We start from the raw sequence: 21157 nt of genomic DNA, 5'->3' as shown, positions 1-21157 counted from the left end.
GGATACACTTGCCAAGTCGAATTTACAATTAAAACTGCACACACAGACACTGCAATGGCAGGTCTGAGACATGATTACAGAGCTACTTATGTGGGTGGCACAACCAGTGCTGCAGGCCCTGGCACCTCTAGTGCACTTTACTAGGGACTTACTAGTAAACCACATATGCCAATCGTGGATAAGCCAATTACATACACATTTTGTAAAGGAGCACTTGCACTTTAACACTGGTTAGCGGTGGTAGAGTGCCCAGAGTAACAAAAACAGAACAATCAGAGTCCCGCACACATCAACAACCTGGGGAACAGAGGCAAAAAGTTAATGGAGACCACGCCAAGGATGAAAAGTCTAACAGCCTCTCTGTACTGGACAGTACTGCCCATTTAAAGCACTTGTCTTTTGCAACTGACACACATTTTTCACTGAAAACAAATCAGTGTTTTTAGCATGATGCTTATCTAGGCCAGTGCCTGGTGTCCCCTTGGAATCAACTGAGGCCCCCAGGTGGGCCCGCCCCCCAGTTCGAAGACCTCTGACATAGGACAACTTATCTCCTCAGCTCACTGAAGAGCACATTCTATGAGAAGAATCTTATCTGGGCACCAACAGTGAAGGGCAACTCTGATAATTCTCTAATTCTCCCCAAATCCACGAAGAGCAGACAGGTCCTGCCACAGCTGTAGAAGCCATGGAAGCTGACGTGCCCAACAATTATAGACCTCATGGCTCATTTGTTGTTTCCGGGTAAGATCTTTCAAATGGCTTTCGCTTCATGATCCAGGAGAAACTTAGAACACACTACTCCAAGAATACCAGTCTGGCGTTATTTCACATTGCAACATAGGGATGTGTTCCATCGACATGGTCAATGCATACTCCAGATCACTGACCATACCTACCATAAGCCCCCCTAGACTTCCAACCATTATATCACAATCACATGTGACAGGCAATGCACCATTATTTTACATCATGCAAGAAACCAAAAGACACGCCTTCTGATCCCTCTGAATTCACTGGGACTCAAATTTAACCTCCTGAGCACACATCATATAGGTAAGAATTACCAGTCAACACCTGATGTTGGCTTTGAATGGATGAGCAGTAAACCCAAGCAAATCAGTACTCAAAAAATTTAGAACACTGGGGACAACTTCAACAATCACTGAAAATAAAATAAAAACTACTGTGTGCAAATCCCTATTGAAGATGGTACGTTGAGCCTATACAAAGTGGAGGTATGTGGTAAACTAATATCAGCAACATAGCACAAAGCAATTTCTTTGTGCACCTAAAAGATTTCCACAATTAGCAAAAAGCCACATGATTGTATGTGCTTTTATAGTGCCAGGAGGGGTAAAACAGGGCCCCTGGAATTATGTGGCAGCGGAGGACCATATTGTCCAGGACGGTTGACTAAAGTATGCGGCAAGAAGAAGCAATATATACAGGTTACTATCTCCTCCTGGGATTGCCACCTTTCTCAGAGGCAAACTCCGACTATTTTTTTTCAAACTCTAAATTAAATTAGAATAGGATGTTACCTAAAAACGTCTGCTTTATTTTAGAGTGGTAATTTTGTCACGCTTGATTTAATAATCATTTACAAATATTTTTACAGATGTAAAATATTTTTAAAGCTGTATTTGATGTGTTAAGCTTATGTTTTAAAAGGTATAAATATAAAACTTTGCTTCCTTTCCAATTATTTTTACTAGACTTCAAATAAGAGTGCTGTCTATGTCGTTAAAATGCTAGCTAGGTGGTCTACTGTTCTGAAGACTGCACAGCACATATTTTTGGAGTCTACCACATACTTTTCAACATTGCATTGTGACCCTGAGCGAGAAATAAAGGCAGAAAAGGAATGTGTAAGTGAAAGATAGAAAAACGCGAAATGAAGGAGAAGGGTGAACAGGGGCCTGCACGAGAGAGAAGAGGCAGGATGTGCAGTCTCATGCAGTTCTTTGAAAGGACAGGCACTGTTAGGTATACTACTGTAATCCACTGCTTTAAATGGGCAGGCACTGACATGCATTAAGTACCTGTGCTATTTTAATTTTTAAGAGAGATGACCAGCCCTCCTCAGAGGGTCTTCTGTGAGTGGAATGGGAGAGTACTGAGACTGCTGCAGAGCAAACAGGCACTGCGAGACGGTAAGTACCCAGGAGTGTATCTGTGAATAGCACAGAGGTTGTAGTGGCACTGGGGCACAGAGAGGTGGACCCAGTGCCACTTTATAGCTGTGCTCTTTACTACCAAACAAGGGAACTAAGGCATTATCTTTGCTTGCATGAGGGATCATGGCACCCTTACTTCACCCTATAGATACCTGCACTTCTATGTGTCAATCTAAAGTGTGGCTTTGGGGGGACAGCCAATAGACAGGCGTTCTGTCCCCCGGGGGGCGGTAGCGCAGCCTAGCTATCAAGGCTACTTTTGGGCTACATCCGATGTAGCCCAAGGGATTTATAACCGGCCATTTCGAGGGGTTGGCCACCATTTTCGCGGTGTGGTACATGGTGGCAGACGTTTAGTGTAGTGGGGTGTAGTGAAAGAAACAGGCCTGGGGCCAGTGATTAAAGTTTGTGAGTGGTTGAGGACATAGGCACACATTTTTTAGGCACCGGGACTCATTTTTTTCCTTCAGATTTTGAACAGAGCAAAAATGAGAAAGGCAGAAAAGGGAAACAAATGAGGAAGATAACGACAGGAAATGGGGACAAAGGGGAAGAATGAGGATTAAAAAATAGACCGAGGGAAACGAAAACATACAAGTTTAGGCGGCCGAAGAACGAGGCACGCGCCTCGACGCGTTTTTTTTTTTTTTTTTTTACAATTATCGACTAATACTCAGGAGAGGTCCCAGCTCGGACCACATCCCTTTGAGGGGCTGCCCCCCGTCACGGCGCAGCCATACTCCGGGCAACCTAGAGGAGAAAAATAGTAGCGAGAGATTACTAATGTTACTTCGCAACTCTGCCTGGGTCATTCTCGAGCTCCCCTGCCGCCTCACAGAGCTGCAACGCAGATCCACTGCCGCCCTCTAGTGGCCGCATCCGGATCAGCAGCCTCGCCCTGACAAGAATTAAATTACAGTTTTCTTTGGCGAATGTATTCATGGCCAAGATTTATGTGGCCTTCCTCAGTTTAATCCCTTCGCTGCCAGGCCTTTTCCCCTAAGGTGGCGAGACTAGTTGTGGCTTTTTAGGGGTAGTTCGGTCTTAGGCCCTCATAACTTATTGTCCGCATAAGCTACCCACGCCAAATTTGCGTCCTTTTTTGCAACATTCTAGGGATTCTAGAGATACCCAGGAGACTAAGAAATTAGCCAAGATACAGCTAAAAAATCGTTGTTTTGTTTGAAAAAAAAATGGGAAGAAAGGGCCAAAGAAGAAATCATGTTTTTTGCCCCCTGAAAATGGAATCAATAAAGGGCTTGCGGTGCTAAAATCACTGTCTTCCCAGCTTTCAGGGACAGGCAGACTTGAATCAGAAAACCACATTTTTCAACTCAATTTTGGCATCTTAATGGGACATACCCATTTTTACTATTTTTGTGCTTTCAGCCTCCTCCAGTTAGTGACAGAACTGGGTGTGAAACAACTGCTGGATCCCAGACAGTTAAACATTTCTGAAAAGTAGACACAATTCTGAGTTCAGCAAGGGAGTCATTTGTGTAAATCCTTCAAGGTTTTCCTACAGAAAGTAACAGCTAATATAAAAAATATTTAAATCGAGGTGAAAAAAAAGCCATTTCTGTCCACGTTTTCTTCTATAACTTATTCCAGCTATGGCAGATTTTTTAAAGCAATATACCATTACGTCTGCTGGACTCTTCTAGTTGCGGGGATATATAGGGCTTGTAGGTTCATCAAGAACCCTAGGTACCTAGAGCCAATAAATGAGCTGCACCTTGCAATGGGTTTTCATTGTATAACGGGTATGCAGCAATTCATTTGGTGAAATATAAAGAGTGAAAAATAGGTATCAAGGAAACCTTTGTATTTCCAAAATAGGCAAAAGATAAGGTGTTGAGAAGCAGTGGCTATTTGCAGATCTCTGAATTCCAGGGTCCCCGGCATGTGAATTACAGGGCATTTCTCAAATAGACTTCTTTTTTACACACTGTCTTACATTTGGAAGGAAAAATGTAGAGAAAGACAAGAGGCAATGACACTCATTCTTCTGTTCTGTATTCCTCCAAGTCTCCCAATAAAAATGTTACCTCATTGATGTTAGTAGGCCTTGTGCCCGTGACAGGAAATTAAACATGGCCACATCACCTTTTTACATTGAAATCTGACATGTTTTTTGAAAAGTGCCTAGCTGTGGATTTTGGCCTGTAGCTCAGCTGGCACCTAGAGAAACCCACCAAACCTGTGCATTTTTGAAAACTAGACACATAGGGGAATCAAGGATGGGGTGACTTGTGGGGCTCTCACTAGGTTCTGTTACCCAGAATCCTTTGCAAACCTCAAAATTTGGCAAAAAAAACCAAAATACTTTCCCCTCACATTTCAGTGCTGCAAAGTTCTGGAATCTGAGAGAAGCCACAAACATCCTTCCTCCCAGCATTCCCCCAAGTCTCCTGATAGAAATAGTGTGTGACTTCTGTGGATAGGCCTAGTGCCCACGATAGGAAATGACCCAAAACACAACATGGACACATCACATTTTCCCATAGAAATCTGACCTGTTTTTTGGAAAGTGCCTAGCTGTGGATTTTGGTCTCTAGCTCAGCCGGCACCTTGAAAAACCTATCAAACCTGTGCATTTTTGAGAACTAGAGACCTAGAGGAACCCACGATGGGGTAACTTGTGGCGCTCTCACCAGGTTCTGTTACACAGAATCCTTTGCAAACCTCAAAATTTGGCAAAAACACATTTTCCTCACATTTCGGTGATAGAAAGGTCTGGAATCTGAGGGGAGCCACACATTTCCTTCTACCCAGCATTCCCCCAGGCCCCCTGATAAAAATTGTACCTCACTTGTTTTGGCAGGCCTAGTGCCCGCAACAGGAAATGCTCCAAAACTCAACATGGACACATCACATTTTTGCAGTGAAAACTGACATGTTTTTTGGAAAGTGCCTAGCTGTGGATTTTGGTCTGTAGCTCAGCTGGCACCAAGGAAAACTTACCAAATCTGTGCATTTATGGAAACTACACACCTAGGGTAACCCAGGATGGGGTAACTTGTGGCGCTCTCACCAGGTTCTGTTACCCAGTATCCTTTGAAAACCTCAAAATTTGGCAAAAACCCCAACTTTTTTCCTCACATTTTGGTGATAGAAAGGTCTGGAATCTGATAAGAGCCACACATTTTCTTCCACCCAGCATTCTCCAAGTCTCCTGATAAAAATGGTACCTCACTTGTGTTGGTAGGCCTAGTGCCCGCCACAGGAAATGCCCGAAAACGTAACACGGACACATCAAATTTTAACATTGAAAAGTGACATGTTTTTTGGAAAGTGCCTAGCTGTGGATTTTGGCACTTAGCTCATCCGACACCTAGGAAAACCTAGCAAACCTGGACATTTCTGAAAACTAGACACCTAGGGAAACCCAGGATGGGGTAATTTGTGGCGCTCTTACCAGTTTCTGTTACCCAGAATCCTTAGCCAACCTCAAAATTTGGGAAAAAAACACTTTTTCCTCACATTTCGGTGCTGCAAAGTTCTGGAATGTGAGGGGAGCCACAAACGTCTTTCTACCGAGCATCCCCCACATCACCTGATAAAAATGGTACCTCACTTGTGTGAGTAGGCCTAGTGCCCTAGACAGGAAAAGCCCCAAAACATTACTGTCAGGTGCTAGCCGGCGCCTACAGGGCCGATCGGGAGGTTGTAGTCATTAAGGACTACACTTCCCATGAAGCCCAGCGCGGTAGTGATCGCGTAAAAGTCGGCGCACCCTGGAAAGGGTGTGCGTTATTGGTGCTAATGAGGCAGGTCGGAGCCTCAACGAAGTAGGAGCGGACGGCGTTCCCCAGGGGGGAATTCATCGGCGGCCCGAAAAGAGGAATGAGATTCAGAATGGCCCCCTCCTGGAAACTGACCTTTTACCGGTAGAAGGAGTTCCGAGCTGCTCCTCCTTTCGAATTCCGAGTACTAAGAAGGTGGTAAGCGGCAAGCTTGCTACTTGCCGGAGGCTATCGCCTTTCTTTATTTCTGCATTCCTTACGGCCAGGTTGGGGGTGACTGTCATAAATTGGAGCACTTTACTTTTGAAGTACCATAATAAAGGAACGGCGATCTTATGAGACATAATCTTTTGGCTTTTTGGTGGCGGCGATTCAGAATGAGATTTACTGTTTGCAGGATTCCAAACAGCCGGGACAAATAATTCTTGTCAACATTCAATGAGATATGAACGAAGTACTTCTTCAAATATACGTGACATTAACGAAAGGCTTAGTGGGTTAACTGAATCATAGGAAGAAGTACAAAATAGAATTCTTCACCTTATTCTTTCTCCTCATGTTCGTTTCGTTATACGTTCTGTAGTATTGTTTAGGAGGAAGGGCGGTGAGACCCTTAGGTGATTATTAGTGGCCGTAGGTGGCTTGGGGCATCCATTGGTGATGCTGATGGAACATAGTCAGGCTTTGGACTAGTCCTGCCCTGATGAGTTATGGGCAGTCCAGGTCGTTTTGGTTTTAGTGAGACCTTATGAGAATAGACAGACAATGTGATAATTAACACTGTGTATTTTTCTTTACAGTTATCCCGTCCCTGCTGATCCTTCCCCTTCCTTCCCTCGCTTGATTACTCCAATGCACTGTGGTTTTTTTATCAGTGACTTGGTGGTGTCAGGAGGTGGACCTTGTTTGCATCACACCGAGTCTGAGGAGTACCTACACCGTGACAGAATAACGCACCCACGAATAATACTCCTCCTGCTCGGTGTAATGCAAAGATGGCATCTATGGATGATGTCTTACAGGCGTTAGTGTTAGTGCAGCAAGAGTTGGCAGATTCTAGGGTGGAGGCAGCGGCACTAAGGGACAAGGTAGAAAGGCTTACTAGGAATCCCTTCGATGCCTCAGCATCTACACCGCAGATAACCGTGAACGTCTCCCCTCCAATTCCTTTGGCCAGTCCGGAACGGTTTTCAGGGGACCCCAGGAAAGTTCAGGCCTTTTTAACGCAGTTGTCTCTCCAATTCTCATGTAGACCGGCGTCTTTTCCCTCTAACCTTTCCAGGGTAATGTTCGCTATTTCTTATCTCTCGGGAGATGCAGCCAACTGGGCAGTGCCGTTAGTTAGAAACGATGACCCATTATTATCGGATTGGAATGCCTTTCGGTCGGCCTTTGAGAAGGTGTTTGATCACAGAACAACCACCTTTAGTGCTGATAGAGAACTGCTGGAACTGAGACAGGGGAGGTCTGACCTAGTTACGTATCTTACCACCTTCAATAGACTGGTAGCGGAATCAGAGTGGCCAGAGGAGAAGAGAATGTCTCTCTATTATCAAGGATTAAGAGACGACATGAAGGATATCCTAGCCCAAATAGATCCACAGCCTTCCACGTGTACTGAACTTGTGAATCTTACCTTGAGATTGAATCATCGACTAGCAGAGAGAAGGGGAGAGCGTAGAGCGGGTGATAGGCGGCCGGTCATTCCAGAAAGAGAGGGGCGACCAGTTCCTAATTCCCCTGATTTATGCGGGGAACCTATGGAAGTGGGAGCCGTTAGGGCACCTCTGTCAAAGGCCGAAAAAGAGAGTAGGAGGGTACAGGGGTTGTGCATGTATTGCGGCAGGAAGGGTCATTATGTGAGAGAATGTCCCCAAAAACCAAGAAAAAGGTTCTCCTACTCCCCCACTCAAAAGGCCGCGGTGACGTCAGGGAAGATATCAGAGAAAGAGGATTTGCCCTTTATAGAACCCCTATCAGGGTTCCGGTTGACTTCTTTAACCCTCTTGCCACCAGAAGAAAAGGCGTCACACCTGTTGTTATCCGTAGAGCTGGTGTCCCAAGATCGAAACCATCCTGTATGGGCAATGATAGACTCAGGAGCCACGGGAAATTTCATAGATGAAGGGGTGGTTAAGAAACTGGGACTTCTGAGAATTCCAAGAAAGAACCCCGAAATTGTGTTGGCAGTTGACGGTACACCACTGAAGTCTGGACCCCTTACTGAACAAACTGAGGATGTGGGGTTGGTTTTCAGTGGAGTATCTCCGGCACGCAGAGAAATAATCAGGCTAGATATAATAGAGGCTCCTCAGTATGAAATAATTTTGGGAATGCCCTGGCTAAGAAAGAGCAATCCTGTTATCGATTGGCAAGCCAAGACGGTTAGTTTTCAGTCCGTGAGGAGTGAGAAAGTCGGTTCCTTATATGATAACCCCCCCGCGTTAGCGTTGGCTCAAGGGTTACAGTTGGCCACAGTGGTGGAGAAAGCGGTGATATTGCCCTCTGTTTACGCCAAGTTCAAGGATTTGTTCGACGAAGGTCAGGCGGAGACATTGCCACCCCATCGTATATACGATTGCAAGATAGATTTGATTCCGGGAGCACTCCTTCCTTCTTGTAGGGTATATGCTCTATCAGACCCAGAAACCAAACATTTGCGAAGATATCTGGACCGTTTCCTGGAAATCGGGTTCATTAGACCATCTTGTTCTCCGGCAGCTTCTCCACTCTTTTTCATAGCTAAAGCGAATAAAGAGTTGAGAACCTGCATCGATTATAGAATGCTGAACAAGAACACGATAAGGAATAGATACCCTCTTCCCCTCATTCCTGTGTTATTGGAACAGGTGAAAGAGGCAACTATCTATACAAGGTTAGATCTGAAGGGGGCTTACCATCTGGTCAGAATCCGTGAAGGGGATGAATGGAAGACGGCGTTTAAGACCCGTTATGGCCTGTTTGAATACTTGGTAATGCCGTTCGGGTTGTGTAACGCCCCGGCGGCTTTCCAATACTTTTTGAACGATGTTCTCAAAGAATACGTAGACCACTTTGTGATCGTTTATATAGATGACATATTGGTGTATTCTACCTCCTTAGAGCGGCACATGGAACATGTTTCCCTAGTACTCCAAGCATTGCAACAGCACCATCTTTATTGCAAACTGAGCAAATGCGAGTTCCATGTACAGAAGGTTGAGTTCTTGGGGGTGGATTTAAGCCCGGAAGGGTTCTGCATGTCGACAAGAAAAATACAGGCGGTTCAAGAGTGGCCAGTGCCCACTAGTGTGAGAGACGTGCAATGCTTCCTGGGGTTTTCTAATTACTATAGAAGATTCATCTGTCATTTTTCCCACATTGTGTCACCTATAACAAGGTTGCTAAGAAAGGGAGTGTCTTTTGTTTGGTCAGAAGAGGCAGAGGAGGCCTTCTGCTTCTTAAAACAGGCCTTCTGCTCAGCGCCTATACTCCAGCATCCACAGCCAGAAGTACCTTTTATAGTCGAAGCAGATGCCTCGGATATAGCCGTTGGGGCTGTGTTATCCCAAAGAAACAAGACCTCAGGACAGCTTCATCCGGTGGCGTTTTTATCTAAGAAGCTATCTGCTGCGGAACTCAATTATACGGTGGCAGAAAAAGAACTACTAGCCATCAAGAAGGCATTTCAGGAATGGAGACACCATCTCTGGGGGGCCCAACACCCGGTCACGGTATATACTGATCACCGAAACCTGCAGTATATGAAGGAGGCTAGACAGCTTACCCAGCGGCAAATGAGGTGGATGCTGTTCTTTTCAGAATATGAGTTTGTAGTAACCTTCCGTCCTGGGGTCGACAATCGCAAGGCAGATTCACTGTCTAGACAAAGGGACGCGAGGAACGTCACTTCAAGACCTGATGAAGCAATCATCCAACCGGAAAAAGTGCTTTGTGCCCTTCATATATCTCACTTCCTAGAAAAGGTCTCTAAGCATAAGTCTGCTGCTCAGTGGAAGGAGTGGGCCGAAGTAAGTCAGGACCGTACCCTTAAGCACGGAATACCGTTGCAAGGTAATCGTTTGTATTTACCAACACCTGAACTTCGAATGCAAGCCTTCAATTGGTGTCATGATGCGGTAACAGCTGGTCATCCGGGGTACACCAAAACTGCGCAAATAGTGCAACGACATTTCAGGTGGAAAGGTTGGGCTAAGGACGTTGCGACATGGGTAGCTCGGTGTGAGATATGTGCTCGATCCAAGGGAGAAAACGCGAAGAGCCAGGGCAAGCTGATGCCTTTGCCCACTCCGGAAAAACCATGGCAAACCATCAGCGTGGATTTTGTGGTAGGATTGCCAATGGATCAGGGGTACAATGCTATCATGGTGGTAATTGATAGTCTTACCAAGATGGGTCACTTTCTCCCTTGTAGAAACCTACCTACAGCAAGTCAGACCGCCCATCTAATTCTGTCTCAAGTGGTGCGGTTACATGGTTTACCAAGAACCATTATTTCAGACAGAGGCCCACAGTTCGTTGCTAGGTTTTGGCGCATGTGGTGCAAGGTTCTGCGCATTGAATCCGCCCTATCCACCAGTTTTCACCCACAAACCGATGGCCAGACGGAGCGTCTCAACCAAACCCTGAAGAAATATCTGAGGTGCTATGCAAAAGACGCGCAGGAATCGTGGGTGTCATTGCTATGGCTGGCCGAACTATCGTACAACAATGCTTGGCATAGCTCGATAAAGGAGTCTCCTTTTCGTGCTAACACAGGGTTCCACGCGGAGATGTTACCCATAATCATACCTCGGGAAGTCACGGATCAACCTACTGTCCATGCTATGGTTAAGAACCTACAATCCATGCAAAAGAAAATACGATTTAATTTGGATAAGGCCAAGGAACAGTATAAGAAATGGGGTGATGTACATCGGCGTGAGGGGCCGGTGTACCAGCCAGGGGACCGAGTGTGGCTTTCCACCAAGTATATACGTTTTAAGATGCGTAGCATCTTTCATCCTCGTTACATTGGTCCTTATGAGGTGGTACGCAAGATAAACCCTGTGGCTTACCGTCTCAACTTACCTGCTTCCTTAAGAATCCATCCGGTGTTTCATTGCAGCCTTTTGAAGCCAGCTCTGTCCGCGACCCGGCGGGCGGTGCCTCCGGTGGTTAGAGACGGACAGCTGGAGTATGAGGTGCGCAAAGTGTTGGATTCCAAACTACGGGGGGGTAAGTTATGGTACTTGGTGTCGTGGAAAGGGTATGAGGCCGAGGAGGATTCATGGGAGCCGGAAGGCAATGTTCATGCCCCTAGGGCGGTGCAACGGTTTCATGCTTGTCATCCCACTAAACCTGGCCCTAGGAGGCGCTTTGGAGGTGGGCGTACTGTCAGGTGCTAGCCGGCGCCTACAGGGCCGATCGGGAGGTTGTAGTCATTAAGGACTACACTTCCCATGAAGCCCAGCGCGGTAGTGATCGCGTAAAAGTCGGCGCACCCTGGAAAGGGTGTGCGTTATTGGTGCTAATGAGGCAGGTCGGAGCCTCAACGAAGTAGGAGCGGACGGCGTTCCCCAGGGGGGAATTCATCGGCGGCCCGAAAAGAGGAATGAGATTCAGAATGGCCCCCTCCTGGAAACTGACCTTTTACCGGTAGAAGGAGTTCCGAGCTGCTCCTCCTTTCGAATTCCGAGTACTAAGAAGGTGGTAAGCGGCAAGCTTGCTACTTGCCGGAGGCTATCGCCTTTCTTTATTTCTGCATTCCTTACGGCCAGGTTGGGGGTGACTGTCATAAATTGGAGCACTTTACTTTTGAAGTACCATAATAAAGGAACGGCGATCTTATGAGACATAATCTTTTGGCTTTTTGGTGGCGGCGATTCAGAATGAGATTTACTGTTTGCAGGATTCCAAACAGCCGGGACAAATAATTCTTGTCAACATTCAATGAGATATGAACGAAGTACTTCTTCAAATATACGTGACATTAACGAAAGGCTTAGTGGGTTAACTGAATCATAGGAAGAAGTACAAAATAGAATTCTTCACCTTATTCTTTCTCCTCATGTTCGTTTCGTTATACGTTCTGTAGTATTGTTTAGGAGGAAGGGCGGTGAGACCCTTAGGTGATTATTAGTGGCCGTAGGTGGCTTGGGGCATCCATTGGTGATGCTGATGGAACATAGTCAGGCTTTGGACTAGTCCTGCCCTGATGAGTTATGGGCAGTCCAGGTCGTTTTGGTTTTAGTGAGACCTTATGAGAATAGACAGACAATGTGATAATTAACACTGTGTATTTTTCTTTACAGTTATCCCGTCCCTGCTGATCCTTCCCCTTCCTTCCCTCGCTTGATTACTCCAATGCACTGTGGTTTTTTTATCAGTGACTTGGTGGTGTCAGGAGGTGGACCTTGTTTGCATCACACCGAGTCTGAGGAGTACCTACACCGTGACAATTACGTGGACACATCAAAATGATCAATTACAAAACTACATGTTTTTGTGGTGGTTGGCACCTGCGTTTTTGGTCCTGGGCTCAACAGCCATCTAGGGAAACCTACCAAACCCAGACATTTCTGAAAACTAGACACCCGAGGGAGTACAGGGAGGTGTGGCTTGTGTGGATCCCTCAGTGTTTTCTTCCCCAGAATCCTCAGCAAACCTCAAATTTAGCTAAACAAATCAGATATTCCCCACATTTCTGTGTGGGATCAGCGCACCAGCACAATAAAATGATACCTCACTTATGTAGGTGAAACAAGTGTCTTTGACAGGAAAGAGCCAAAAACATGTCAAAATTGAGGGGGCACCAAAGTCCTTTTGGACCAGCTTTGGTGCCCAGATAGTCTCCAGTGTTGTTTCTGTCCAAATGTCCTCAACTCATGTTGGGTTATTTGCTAATGCCTTGGATCTGAGGATCCCAACTATTGACACAACCAAATACCTCTGACTGTCTCTGGTATCAGTGATCTGTTCTTCTTTGTCTAGTGTGGACAGTGGCCACGAGGTCCGAAAAAAGCTCAGCCGGTTATTAAAATCATAGTATCTTCATACGCTACGTCAAATTCTTCCTTGATGCAGTTATTTTTTATTCGAGGCTAAGCATGCAACGTACATCCAGCACAAGGCTTGAAATACATGCATCACATGTATGACGCTGTAAGTTCTCTAAGTGCCTCTGAGCCAGAATGAGTCTTGCAAGCAGTTCTACAAATAGAAACATATGTTGCAGGATCCAATCTATCATGGGTCAAGGAGTAGCGACAGAAAGTGGGTTCAAAATTATGAGAATTTTTACCAGGAAGAGCAGTTTAAGTAGGAGGACAGCTGATCAGCATCAGCTAATGTCATATTTTCTACTCTCTCCCCAAAACATTGCCAAAAGTGACAGTGTGACAAACAGGAAATCTTAATTATTTAGTCACAAGAAGACATTATTTTAGGATTACTCACAGTATCAAGGCACCTGCTTCAGAGTTCTCTGGGTACCTCGCAGGTTTCAGGGTATAACAGTTGCATGATAACTCTGGTGGTTAATGTACCTACTTACAAATCTCAGTTCACTTCTGAGCAACTTGTGAAATGGTGTGATGAGTGGCTGTTTGCTCTGATGGATAGTTTGCAGCAAGATATCAGGTTCTACCTGTGACACCTTTAACTCAAATTGTAATCCAAGTAAAAAAAATCATTGCCCCCCCGAATATTTAACACAATTATTCTATTAAATTGACAATGTTTAAATATGTCTATATTGCAGTTAAGTTCTGTTACTATTTTAAAAAATGCAATCAAATACATGATGCCAAACATCTTTTCTGGTCAGGCAGGGCTTACTAACATTTAAAATTATCCACAGTGTAATATTAGAAGTGAGGAGGGGTGGGGGTTTTGAAGAGTATTTGGAATCCCTTCCATTTTGACGCACACACTCCCAGCTTGGATATAAATGACAAAACATGTCAGTGATGACCCATTACTGGGCGGTTTACTGCTGCTAATTTTTTCACCATAAACAAAGCCCTTTTATTAGCATAATGCTTCTTTTGGCCAGAGCCTGGCGCCCCCTGGCAACACTTGGCCCCCCCACAGCCTGATATAGAGGAATGAGAATGCAAACAGAGCTTATCAAATGATCCCAGAACTACGGAGCAATATCACTGTAGGGTACTTTGGGGATAATTTATTCCTTATAATACATGATCACGCATCATCCTCCCCACACTCTCCTTAAATTCATGTCCTCCTGCTCCTTCTTAGGGAGGAGATTCAATGGTTGTAGACTCATTGAGTAAACACTGAATATCTACTGTGAATGTGATTACACCAATATGTTGCTTGCAGTTTGCTGCACAAACATATTTCAAGAAGTTTCATGTCACCTTCAAAATTGGCAGCTGTTCACAATGTGCAATTAGATGCAAACAGACTCCAGCTTTGGTGTAAAAAAAAAAAAGCCAGCATAAAATATACACATAAAACATTCAAGCTACCATGCACGTAAAAAAAGATCGGAAAAACTTGCTATCGCGTTTGTTTTTCCCAAGGCAGTTGAAATGTTGCCCAGTGGAGTGCTTCCACAATGTGTACGGGGACTGGCAAAAATCCTTGTGAGCACAACTCAACTGTAATACATTATTACAATAGGATAGTTATGCTTCTCATAACATCAGAGTAACTCTGCCAAAAGTGGACTGCAATTAAAGGCTTAGAGCCAAGTATTCATACAGTAATTAACCACTTCCCCACGTTATATCAGTATTTATTTTGAAAATCTACTGCGGTCTTCTGGTATTGTTTGTCTATTACACGGTCAGAAAATGTACCACAGATGGCAAATCATTTAGAAAAATACATTTGGAGGCTGATTTACTTGAGATAGTATGGCGTGCAGTGTCCCTTTCCAGTAGTGTTTTTTTAATCTTTATTGCGTTTCGAGGTTTTGAGTTTGCCTTCGAGAGTGAATACATGGAAGAACAGCTGAGAAAGAATACCAGGGGCTTGTGTATTTGGTTCATGTGAAAAAAAAAGTTTACAAATACCCTTTTCATATGGATAGATTGTAATCTATAATGTACTAAGATTTCGACCTTACATAAATATCAAACTCCTAACATTTAGCATGTGTTTAATTCCTAAATGGAACCAAAATCAGTTGCCACATATTTTACAATTGGGCAATTTACTACTCAAATTCCAGATCTAGCATATGTGCTTGTGTTCAGGTTCATAAGGGCTGCATGTGCTGTTCTGTTTCTATTTAAGGAGGGCCAAGGCTGAAATGCAAATGGCTTGGTCTAATAATCTGAGGTGGGAGGGTTGGCAAAACAAAAACATGGACTGGAATACAGCCAGAGTAACTAACAGTGACCGGGATTAATTTTAGCATTTCATCTATCTCTTTGTCGTATTCTTCATGGTAATCTCCTAAATGGCATGGGAATGCTCAAACGTGGCTACCCTGCTCACTGGAATTAAGTAGCACCCGACTGACAAGCTCCAAATAGGCCCTAATAGGCCAAAACCAGTTTTGGATTCCGAATGTTCCAGTTCAGAAAGGACCCAGGTTGGTCATTCGGCCTGGACTGTCCCTATTGTAGCAGGAATAATGCTGATTGTCATATGGCTGGATCTAATCTGAGGTGGCATGGTGTGCAAAAAAAAAAGATGGACTGGGGTATGGCCCCAATAATTACTAGTGGTGGAGATGAATTCAGCCATTCCATCTTTCACTTTTTCGTATTTTACCCTGTAAATTGTTGGCATAAGTGAACAAAATATCTGGAAAATAATTTTGACTAAACTTGTGGGAAACCTGCATAATTTCCTCTGGGTAAATTAGCCTAAATGCTCAAATAATAGGTGTTATTACATAAAATGCTGGTCTGGTGTTTTATGCTATTTTTTGGGACAACATATGCCCTTGTGATCATTTTGACCCCGGGGAATTAAATTTATCATTGTGCGGCCATTGAAATTGAGACAACCAGATTCCCCTGTCTGTTACTTGGTGGAATCTAAGTGATGCACATCAGCATTGGTCAAGCTAGCAATTTGTTTGATCTCTAACCCATTTGAACATCTCTCTCCTCATTTAGGTCTTTCTCTTCATTCTCTTGTGTTTTTCTGCCCTGCCCATGGGTTGGATGATGAAGTCACTCTTGGGGGCACAGGTGAAGCAGCTCACTTGCTGTGTCCCCACCAAGTTCAAGAAGGATCCACCTAAAACCTATGAGAAGGAGGAGGAGGGTCTGGTTGCAATGATGAGGAGGAAGTGGAGCTCAGAGGAGCAGTACCAGGAGAGGCTGGACGAAGAAAAGTAAGGTAGTCCGATATTGTGCTCCCATACCCAGGACACTGTCATCCTCCTAAAATCCTCTTGGTGGCCTCTATGGTCAGTGCACAATGCATCATCCATTCCACTTAGAATTAACTAGGAATCATAGCAGAGTAATTGAATCAGAGACTGATTTTCTAGTGTCATTGTTATCATTAATGTGATTTTTACCCTTTTAACTATATACATTCATATTTATTCATTCAAAAAAGCATTTTTTTACACAAAAGTATGTACATAGACATTTTGGGGTAAAGTAACTATTTTTTAGTGCAAAGTTGCTACACTGCATTGCATTAGTTGAAAGGGAGAAGGCAGGGAGGTGCCATCTCTACAAAGATATGGTGCTGCTGCTCGCTTCCCTAGTTCTTTCTCACTTTCTGGTTGACTATCGGCACACACAAACCCTTGCATCATAGTTCAAAACATGTGCATCAGTCTGCATAGGTTTTATATTGAGATGGTACCCTTCCAGTTCAAAATACTATGCTTAGAGGAATGTAAAAAACTGTTCCCACTTAGTATGTGTACTGTGCAATGCAGCACACCTGCAAAGTTGGAAAAGTTTTGAGAAAATATTTATATTTCTACTTTGAATCTGCATCATAGAGGTGTAAATTTCTGGCACAAACCTTTCTACAAATGTTAGTTAATATAGGTTTTTCATCAAAAACCATGTGTACCCTTGATACACCTCTTTACACAGAGTAGCACAAAGCAGAGCATAGCACTACTTTGCATTACTTTAGGGCTACGTACAGGACAAAAAAGTAAATTCAAAATCAATACTTTATGTTGGTTTGCATCACTCTTGGTTTCGAAATTTGGCCCGTGATCATAGGAATAAAGATGGTAGGGTGTTCAGCCGCACAGATCCTTGAAAATCAAGTCACAAGGCTGGTTATAAATACGGGAAGGGTAGGTTAATCCTAAGGTGCTAGGGAGGGCCTTACAAAACCCTAAGGCTGCTAGAGAGGGCATTACGGTGGACCTGTGCTGAAGGTCAGTTTGCCTGATCATGGATGGGATGCAGTGGGGAAGGTTGGTGAAGCGATCCTAGAAAGTACTGAGCACAATGGTTGTTTGGAACCTAAAGTGGGAGTTTTAGGTGAGATAGGGGGTGAGGTGCCATGTGTTGACCCAGAGACAATGATTAATGTTTTTTATAGAGCACTGTCCTTTGATGATAGCCAGCTATCTTGATAGTACGAAATGAATCTCGAGAGGCTAAAATGTGAGTGAGTTGCAAAGTTGATAGCTTGTCAAAAGTTGAAGAGTGTTGCATCAGGCATCAAGCTTGCTCCTGAATGGACTATTACCACCAGGCTTAACATTATGAATGAGAAGTTCAGGTACCTTTTCTATATGTTCAGAAGTGGGAACTGGGTGCTAATGGCTATGGCGTTTGGATCCTCATTGTAGAGTAACCTTATGTACTGAGGTTCTTGGTGAAGTGAGAGGCTGTTAGTCAAGATTAAATGAAAGCTACATCAACACTGAGAGTGCCAAGAGTGATAAGAGCTTACCCGAAGGGACAGGCATTAAAGCTGGGTGCTCCTTGCATGGGTGGGCAATATGTGGCTCAATGTGGAGTTGAACACATACTGAGGTGCTCCCGCTGTGCAGTCTGTACTGTGTTTCCATGCTCCTACCCTCCGGTCGTGTGTTCTGCAAGAAGTATGGAATGGCAGATGAGAAGGTCAGCAGCAGAGTAGAATGTGGAAAAAAAGATGTCAAATTTGGGCTTCTCCTTCCTATGTGTAACTGATGTCATGACTTTCACAAAGAAGGCGTGGACATGATTTATAATGTGCCCTTTCCAATATTGTCATGTGTTCTGGAAAACCTATCTAAAATTCTCAGTCAGTGATGGAAAAAGCCTGTGTCCTGTGAATCACTTCCAGTTTACATGGTATATAAGATGGTATCTTCAAGGCATGGATGCACCACAACATATTTGTACCATTATTTATTCATTGTATTCATCATCCATTTGCCACTATTTGTATTACTGATTTTTGAAACTTTGTAGCTGGAAAGTCTGGTGGATTTTGTCTAGATTTGTCTTGCTTTGCTCTTTCTTGGCGTCAGAGTTAGCTTAGTGCCTTGGTAGTCATCTCTACATCAATCTTCACCTATAATCAAAAGCTAAAAGTAACCAAGAAGCTTTTTAGACCATTTTTCTTTTTTTTCTTTTATCTGGTACCCTCACGAGGAGTCCCTGACACCTTTCATGGCTAGTATTAAGTTCAGTTTAGCACCTTAGCTAGTGGAAGGAGTTGCTCTTCCCTCGAGGATTCAAAAAGCTTCCCACCAGCATCCATTCCTTGACAGTTGATTGGAAAAATATGGAAAACAGTTGAAGCAGACGAAAATATCAAGTTTTTAAAAGATTTTGAGCAGTTAAGTATGGAGGGGCAAAGGGTAATCTAATAGCACATTGCCATGAGACATCCAAAGTTTTTAGGTTGAAGTTGAGAGATAAAGAAAGAACAAAAAATGTTAGTGCAATTAAGAAACAGTTTAAGAAGATAATATGGTGATATAGAGCGGTTGAGGGAATTTTCCTTAAGGGGATGATCGCTAATAGTGGTATTGCCACAAAGTGTAAAGAATACTATGATCCTAAGAAGGATGTTTCTTAGCGATGAGAAGAGAACCAGTTAATGGCACTGACAGTGACAAGAAAGAATGAATAGGTAGCATACAGGGATGATAAACGTACTAAGGCTGCTGATAGGTCACGAGGATAACAAAAGAGAGATCCTCATTGTATGCTGAGGTGGAGAGGCTGGATTGGTGTATCAGAGCAGTCGTCTCAAGTAGAGTAGGCAAAACCCATGTTGTTGGAGGTCAAATTTGTTAAGTGTTGTAGATTAAAGGGTGAGCCAGTTGACCACCAGCTATACAAAAGGCAAGGGAGTATAAATGAGGAGACTTGATGAACAACGGTGATGGGGTCAGATGGGACACCAGTTGTACTCAATTTGAAAAAACAAGTACCAAAGCCCCAATGTTTTCTCAGGAGCTCAAAGTTGGTGCTGCTGACTGTAGGGCTCTTGAATACCTAACCTGCTTAGTATTTATCACCACAAAAATTGGAATCTCATTATTCAGTGCTTATGAGTTCTTTTAAATCTCTTCTTTCTCCCTTTGTTCACATTTTGCTAACGTTCTCATCCTGTTTCTTCTTTTTCTACATCTCCTTCTCATTCTCTGGGTCAAAGACTCATGGTAAAAATAGGAAGTCCTGGTCCCCAAAAATGATTGCCACCACTGGAAACCACTTCCACAAATTAAGTGCTAGGCATGAGGGTTAATGTACTGAAGTATGATAATGGGATTTACTACCATGGTTGTGATAATGAATTAAGATAAGTAGCACCTTTCAGAGGCAGGCAGACCTAACATGACTGAATACTTTATCATGGTCCTTGAGGTCGACTACCCTTTAAATGTTTTAGTACCTTCTACATTGTATTAGATAATATCTCTCAACCTTAAAGGTTTTTTTCTTTTTTGATATTTTTCTTTCATTAGAAGAAATCGAGATGCATTCTATGCCCAGAAGAAAGCAGAGAGAGCAGTTATGAGAGACCACTTCAGGGAGAAATACCAGATTCCCAAGGTACTAGTCTTTGAATCCCACTTGATTGTCCTAGCATTGCCTGGAAGAAATTCAACCAGTTTCCATGGAGGGTGCAAATCTACCCTAGATGAGTAATCGGGTAACATTGTTTCCTTTTAAGGTGCCAACATTTTTCAACATTTTACCACTGCTTGCTATCTGACATACAAAGAAGTCTGGTAGAATAGTTTTATTGGACAGTGTTAAGAGAAATTGTAGCTATTTTCCTTCAACCTGTCCACCAAATCTCAACCCTCCCCTTCTAGAACCTCAATAGCTCTTGCACATCAAGCCCACAATATCCTGTGTGTATCTTCTTTAACCTGTTGCTTTTGGTTCCCAACTTCCAGAACCAGGCAGATGTACAGGTGCGTTGCAGCAGTAATGTGAAGCTGTCCAAAGAGGTCATGGCCTTGGTGAAGCCGGATGAGGCCCCGGAGCCAGCACTCTCCTTCTTTGGGCCCCTCCCAAATATTGAGAATTTAGACCTCAGCTTCCTACGGAAAACAGCTGACAACACCATGGACTCCCTGCGACCTGGCCCGCAGTGCCAGATCATGTGACAAGAGGTTGTGACAGCCATTTTCCTTCAAGCAACTCCTACAATGCTCCGCTTATAATTCATTTATTTAGTGCAATATGTTGAAGTAAGAGATATGATTCACTTCTCGTCATAATTTCTGGGATATTGTGTAGTTCTGACTGCCTTTAAACTGGAAATGCCTCCACTGCAACTAAAAAAGTTGGTTGTTGTAAATCCTTAATAATCTGATTGTGAGACATTCATGATTAAGCCTGAAAAAAAATTAAAATAAAAACAACAGACATCCTTTACAGAAGCAGCAGTTTCATTATTTGCCATTTTAAATTAAGATTCTCACATTGTTAAAGATTAAAACATATATTTGCTGTTATTGTTCAAGTGGTGCTGCTTTATTATTTCCTTATTAAGGTTTTTAGCTCCCTGTGCATACACCAGAGTGCTGAAATAAAAAAGAGATGTAGCTTAATGGTTGGGAGGGGGAAATAATGTACTATTGTGTGGGGTAAATAACAATGGCTGAAATTATTTCGACTGTAACCCCTATTTATTATTAAGGTCTCTTGAAGACAAGTCTGATTAGTGTTACCAGAGGTTTTCTAAACCATGGTTCAGATCCCAGGTTGGTTTGACCACATTGCACAGTCCCTGCCTTTCAACACTGAAAGATCTTCCTACCTGTTCCATTCACTAGAAGGATTGTCATTGATTTGACAATGAGTGAAGGTCTCTAATTGGTTCCTA

At 43.6% G+C, this 21157-nt stretch overlaps 1 protein-coding gene across 2 annotated transcripts in view; it reads left to right on the top strand.

Annotated features, from left to right (window-relative positions):
- The window catches only part of LOC138267726 (complexin-3-like), a 37813-nt gene extending 17102 nt beyond the window's left edge, over positions 1-20711 (top strand). For both annotated transcript variants that reach the window (XM_069216900.1, XM_069216899.1), the window contains 3 exons: positions 16006-16226; positions 19785-19872; positions 20223-20711. In XM_069216900.1, coding sequence (XP_069073001.1) covers positions 16045-16226; positions 19785-19872; positions 20223-20435 — 483 coding nt within the window. In that variant the 5' untranslated portion in view covers positions 16006-16044 and the 3' untranslated portion in view covers positions 20436-20711. The remainder of the gene's footprint in view (positions 1-16005; positions 16227-19784; positions 19873-20222) is intronic.
- Positions 20712-21157: the final 446 nt, after the last annotated feature.

This window comes from Pleurodeles waltl, chromosome 12 (genome assembly GCF_031143425.1).
Source record: "Pleurodeles waltl isolate 20211129_DDA chromosome 12, aPleWal1.hap1.20221129, whole genome shotgun sequence".
Classification (NCBI taxonomy): domain Eukaryota; kingdom Metazoa; phylum Chordata; class Amphibia; order Caudata; family Salamandridae; genus Pleurodeles; species Pleurodeles waltl.
The sequence above is the reverse complement of the archived record's forward strand: the minus strand, read 5'-3'. Positions and strand labels throughout refer to the sequence as shown.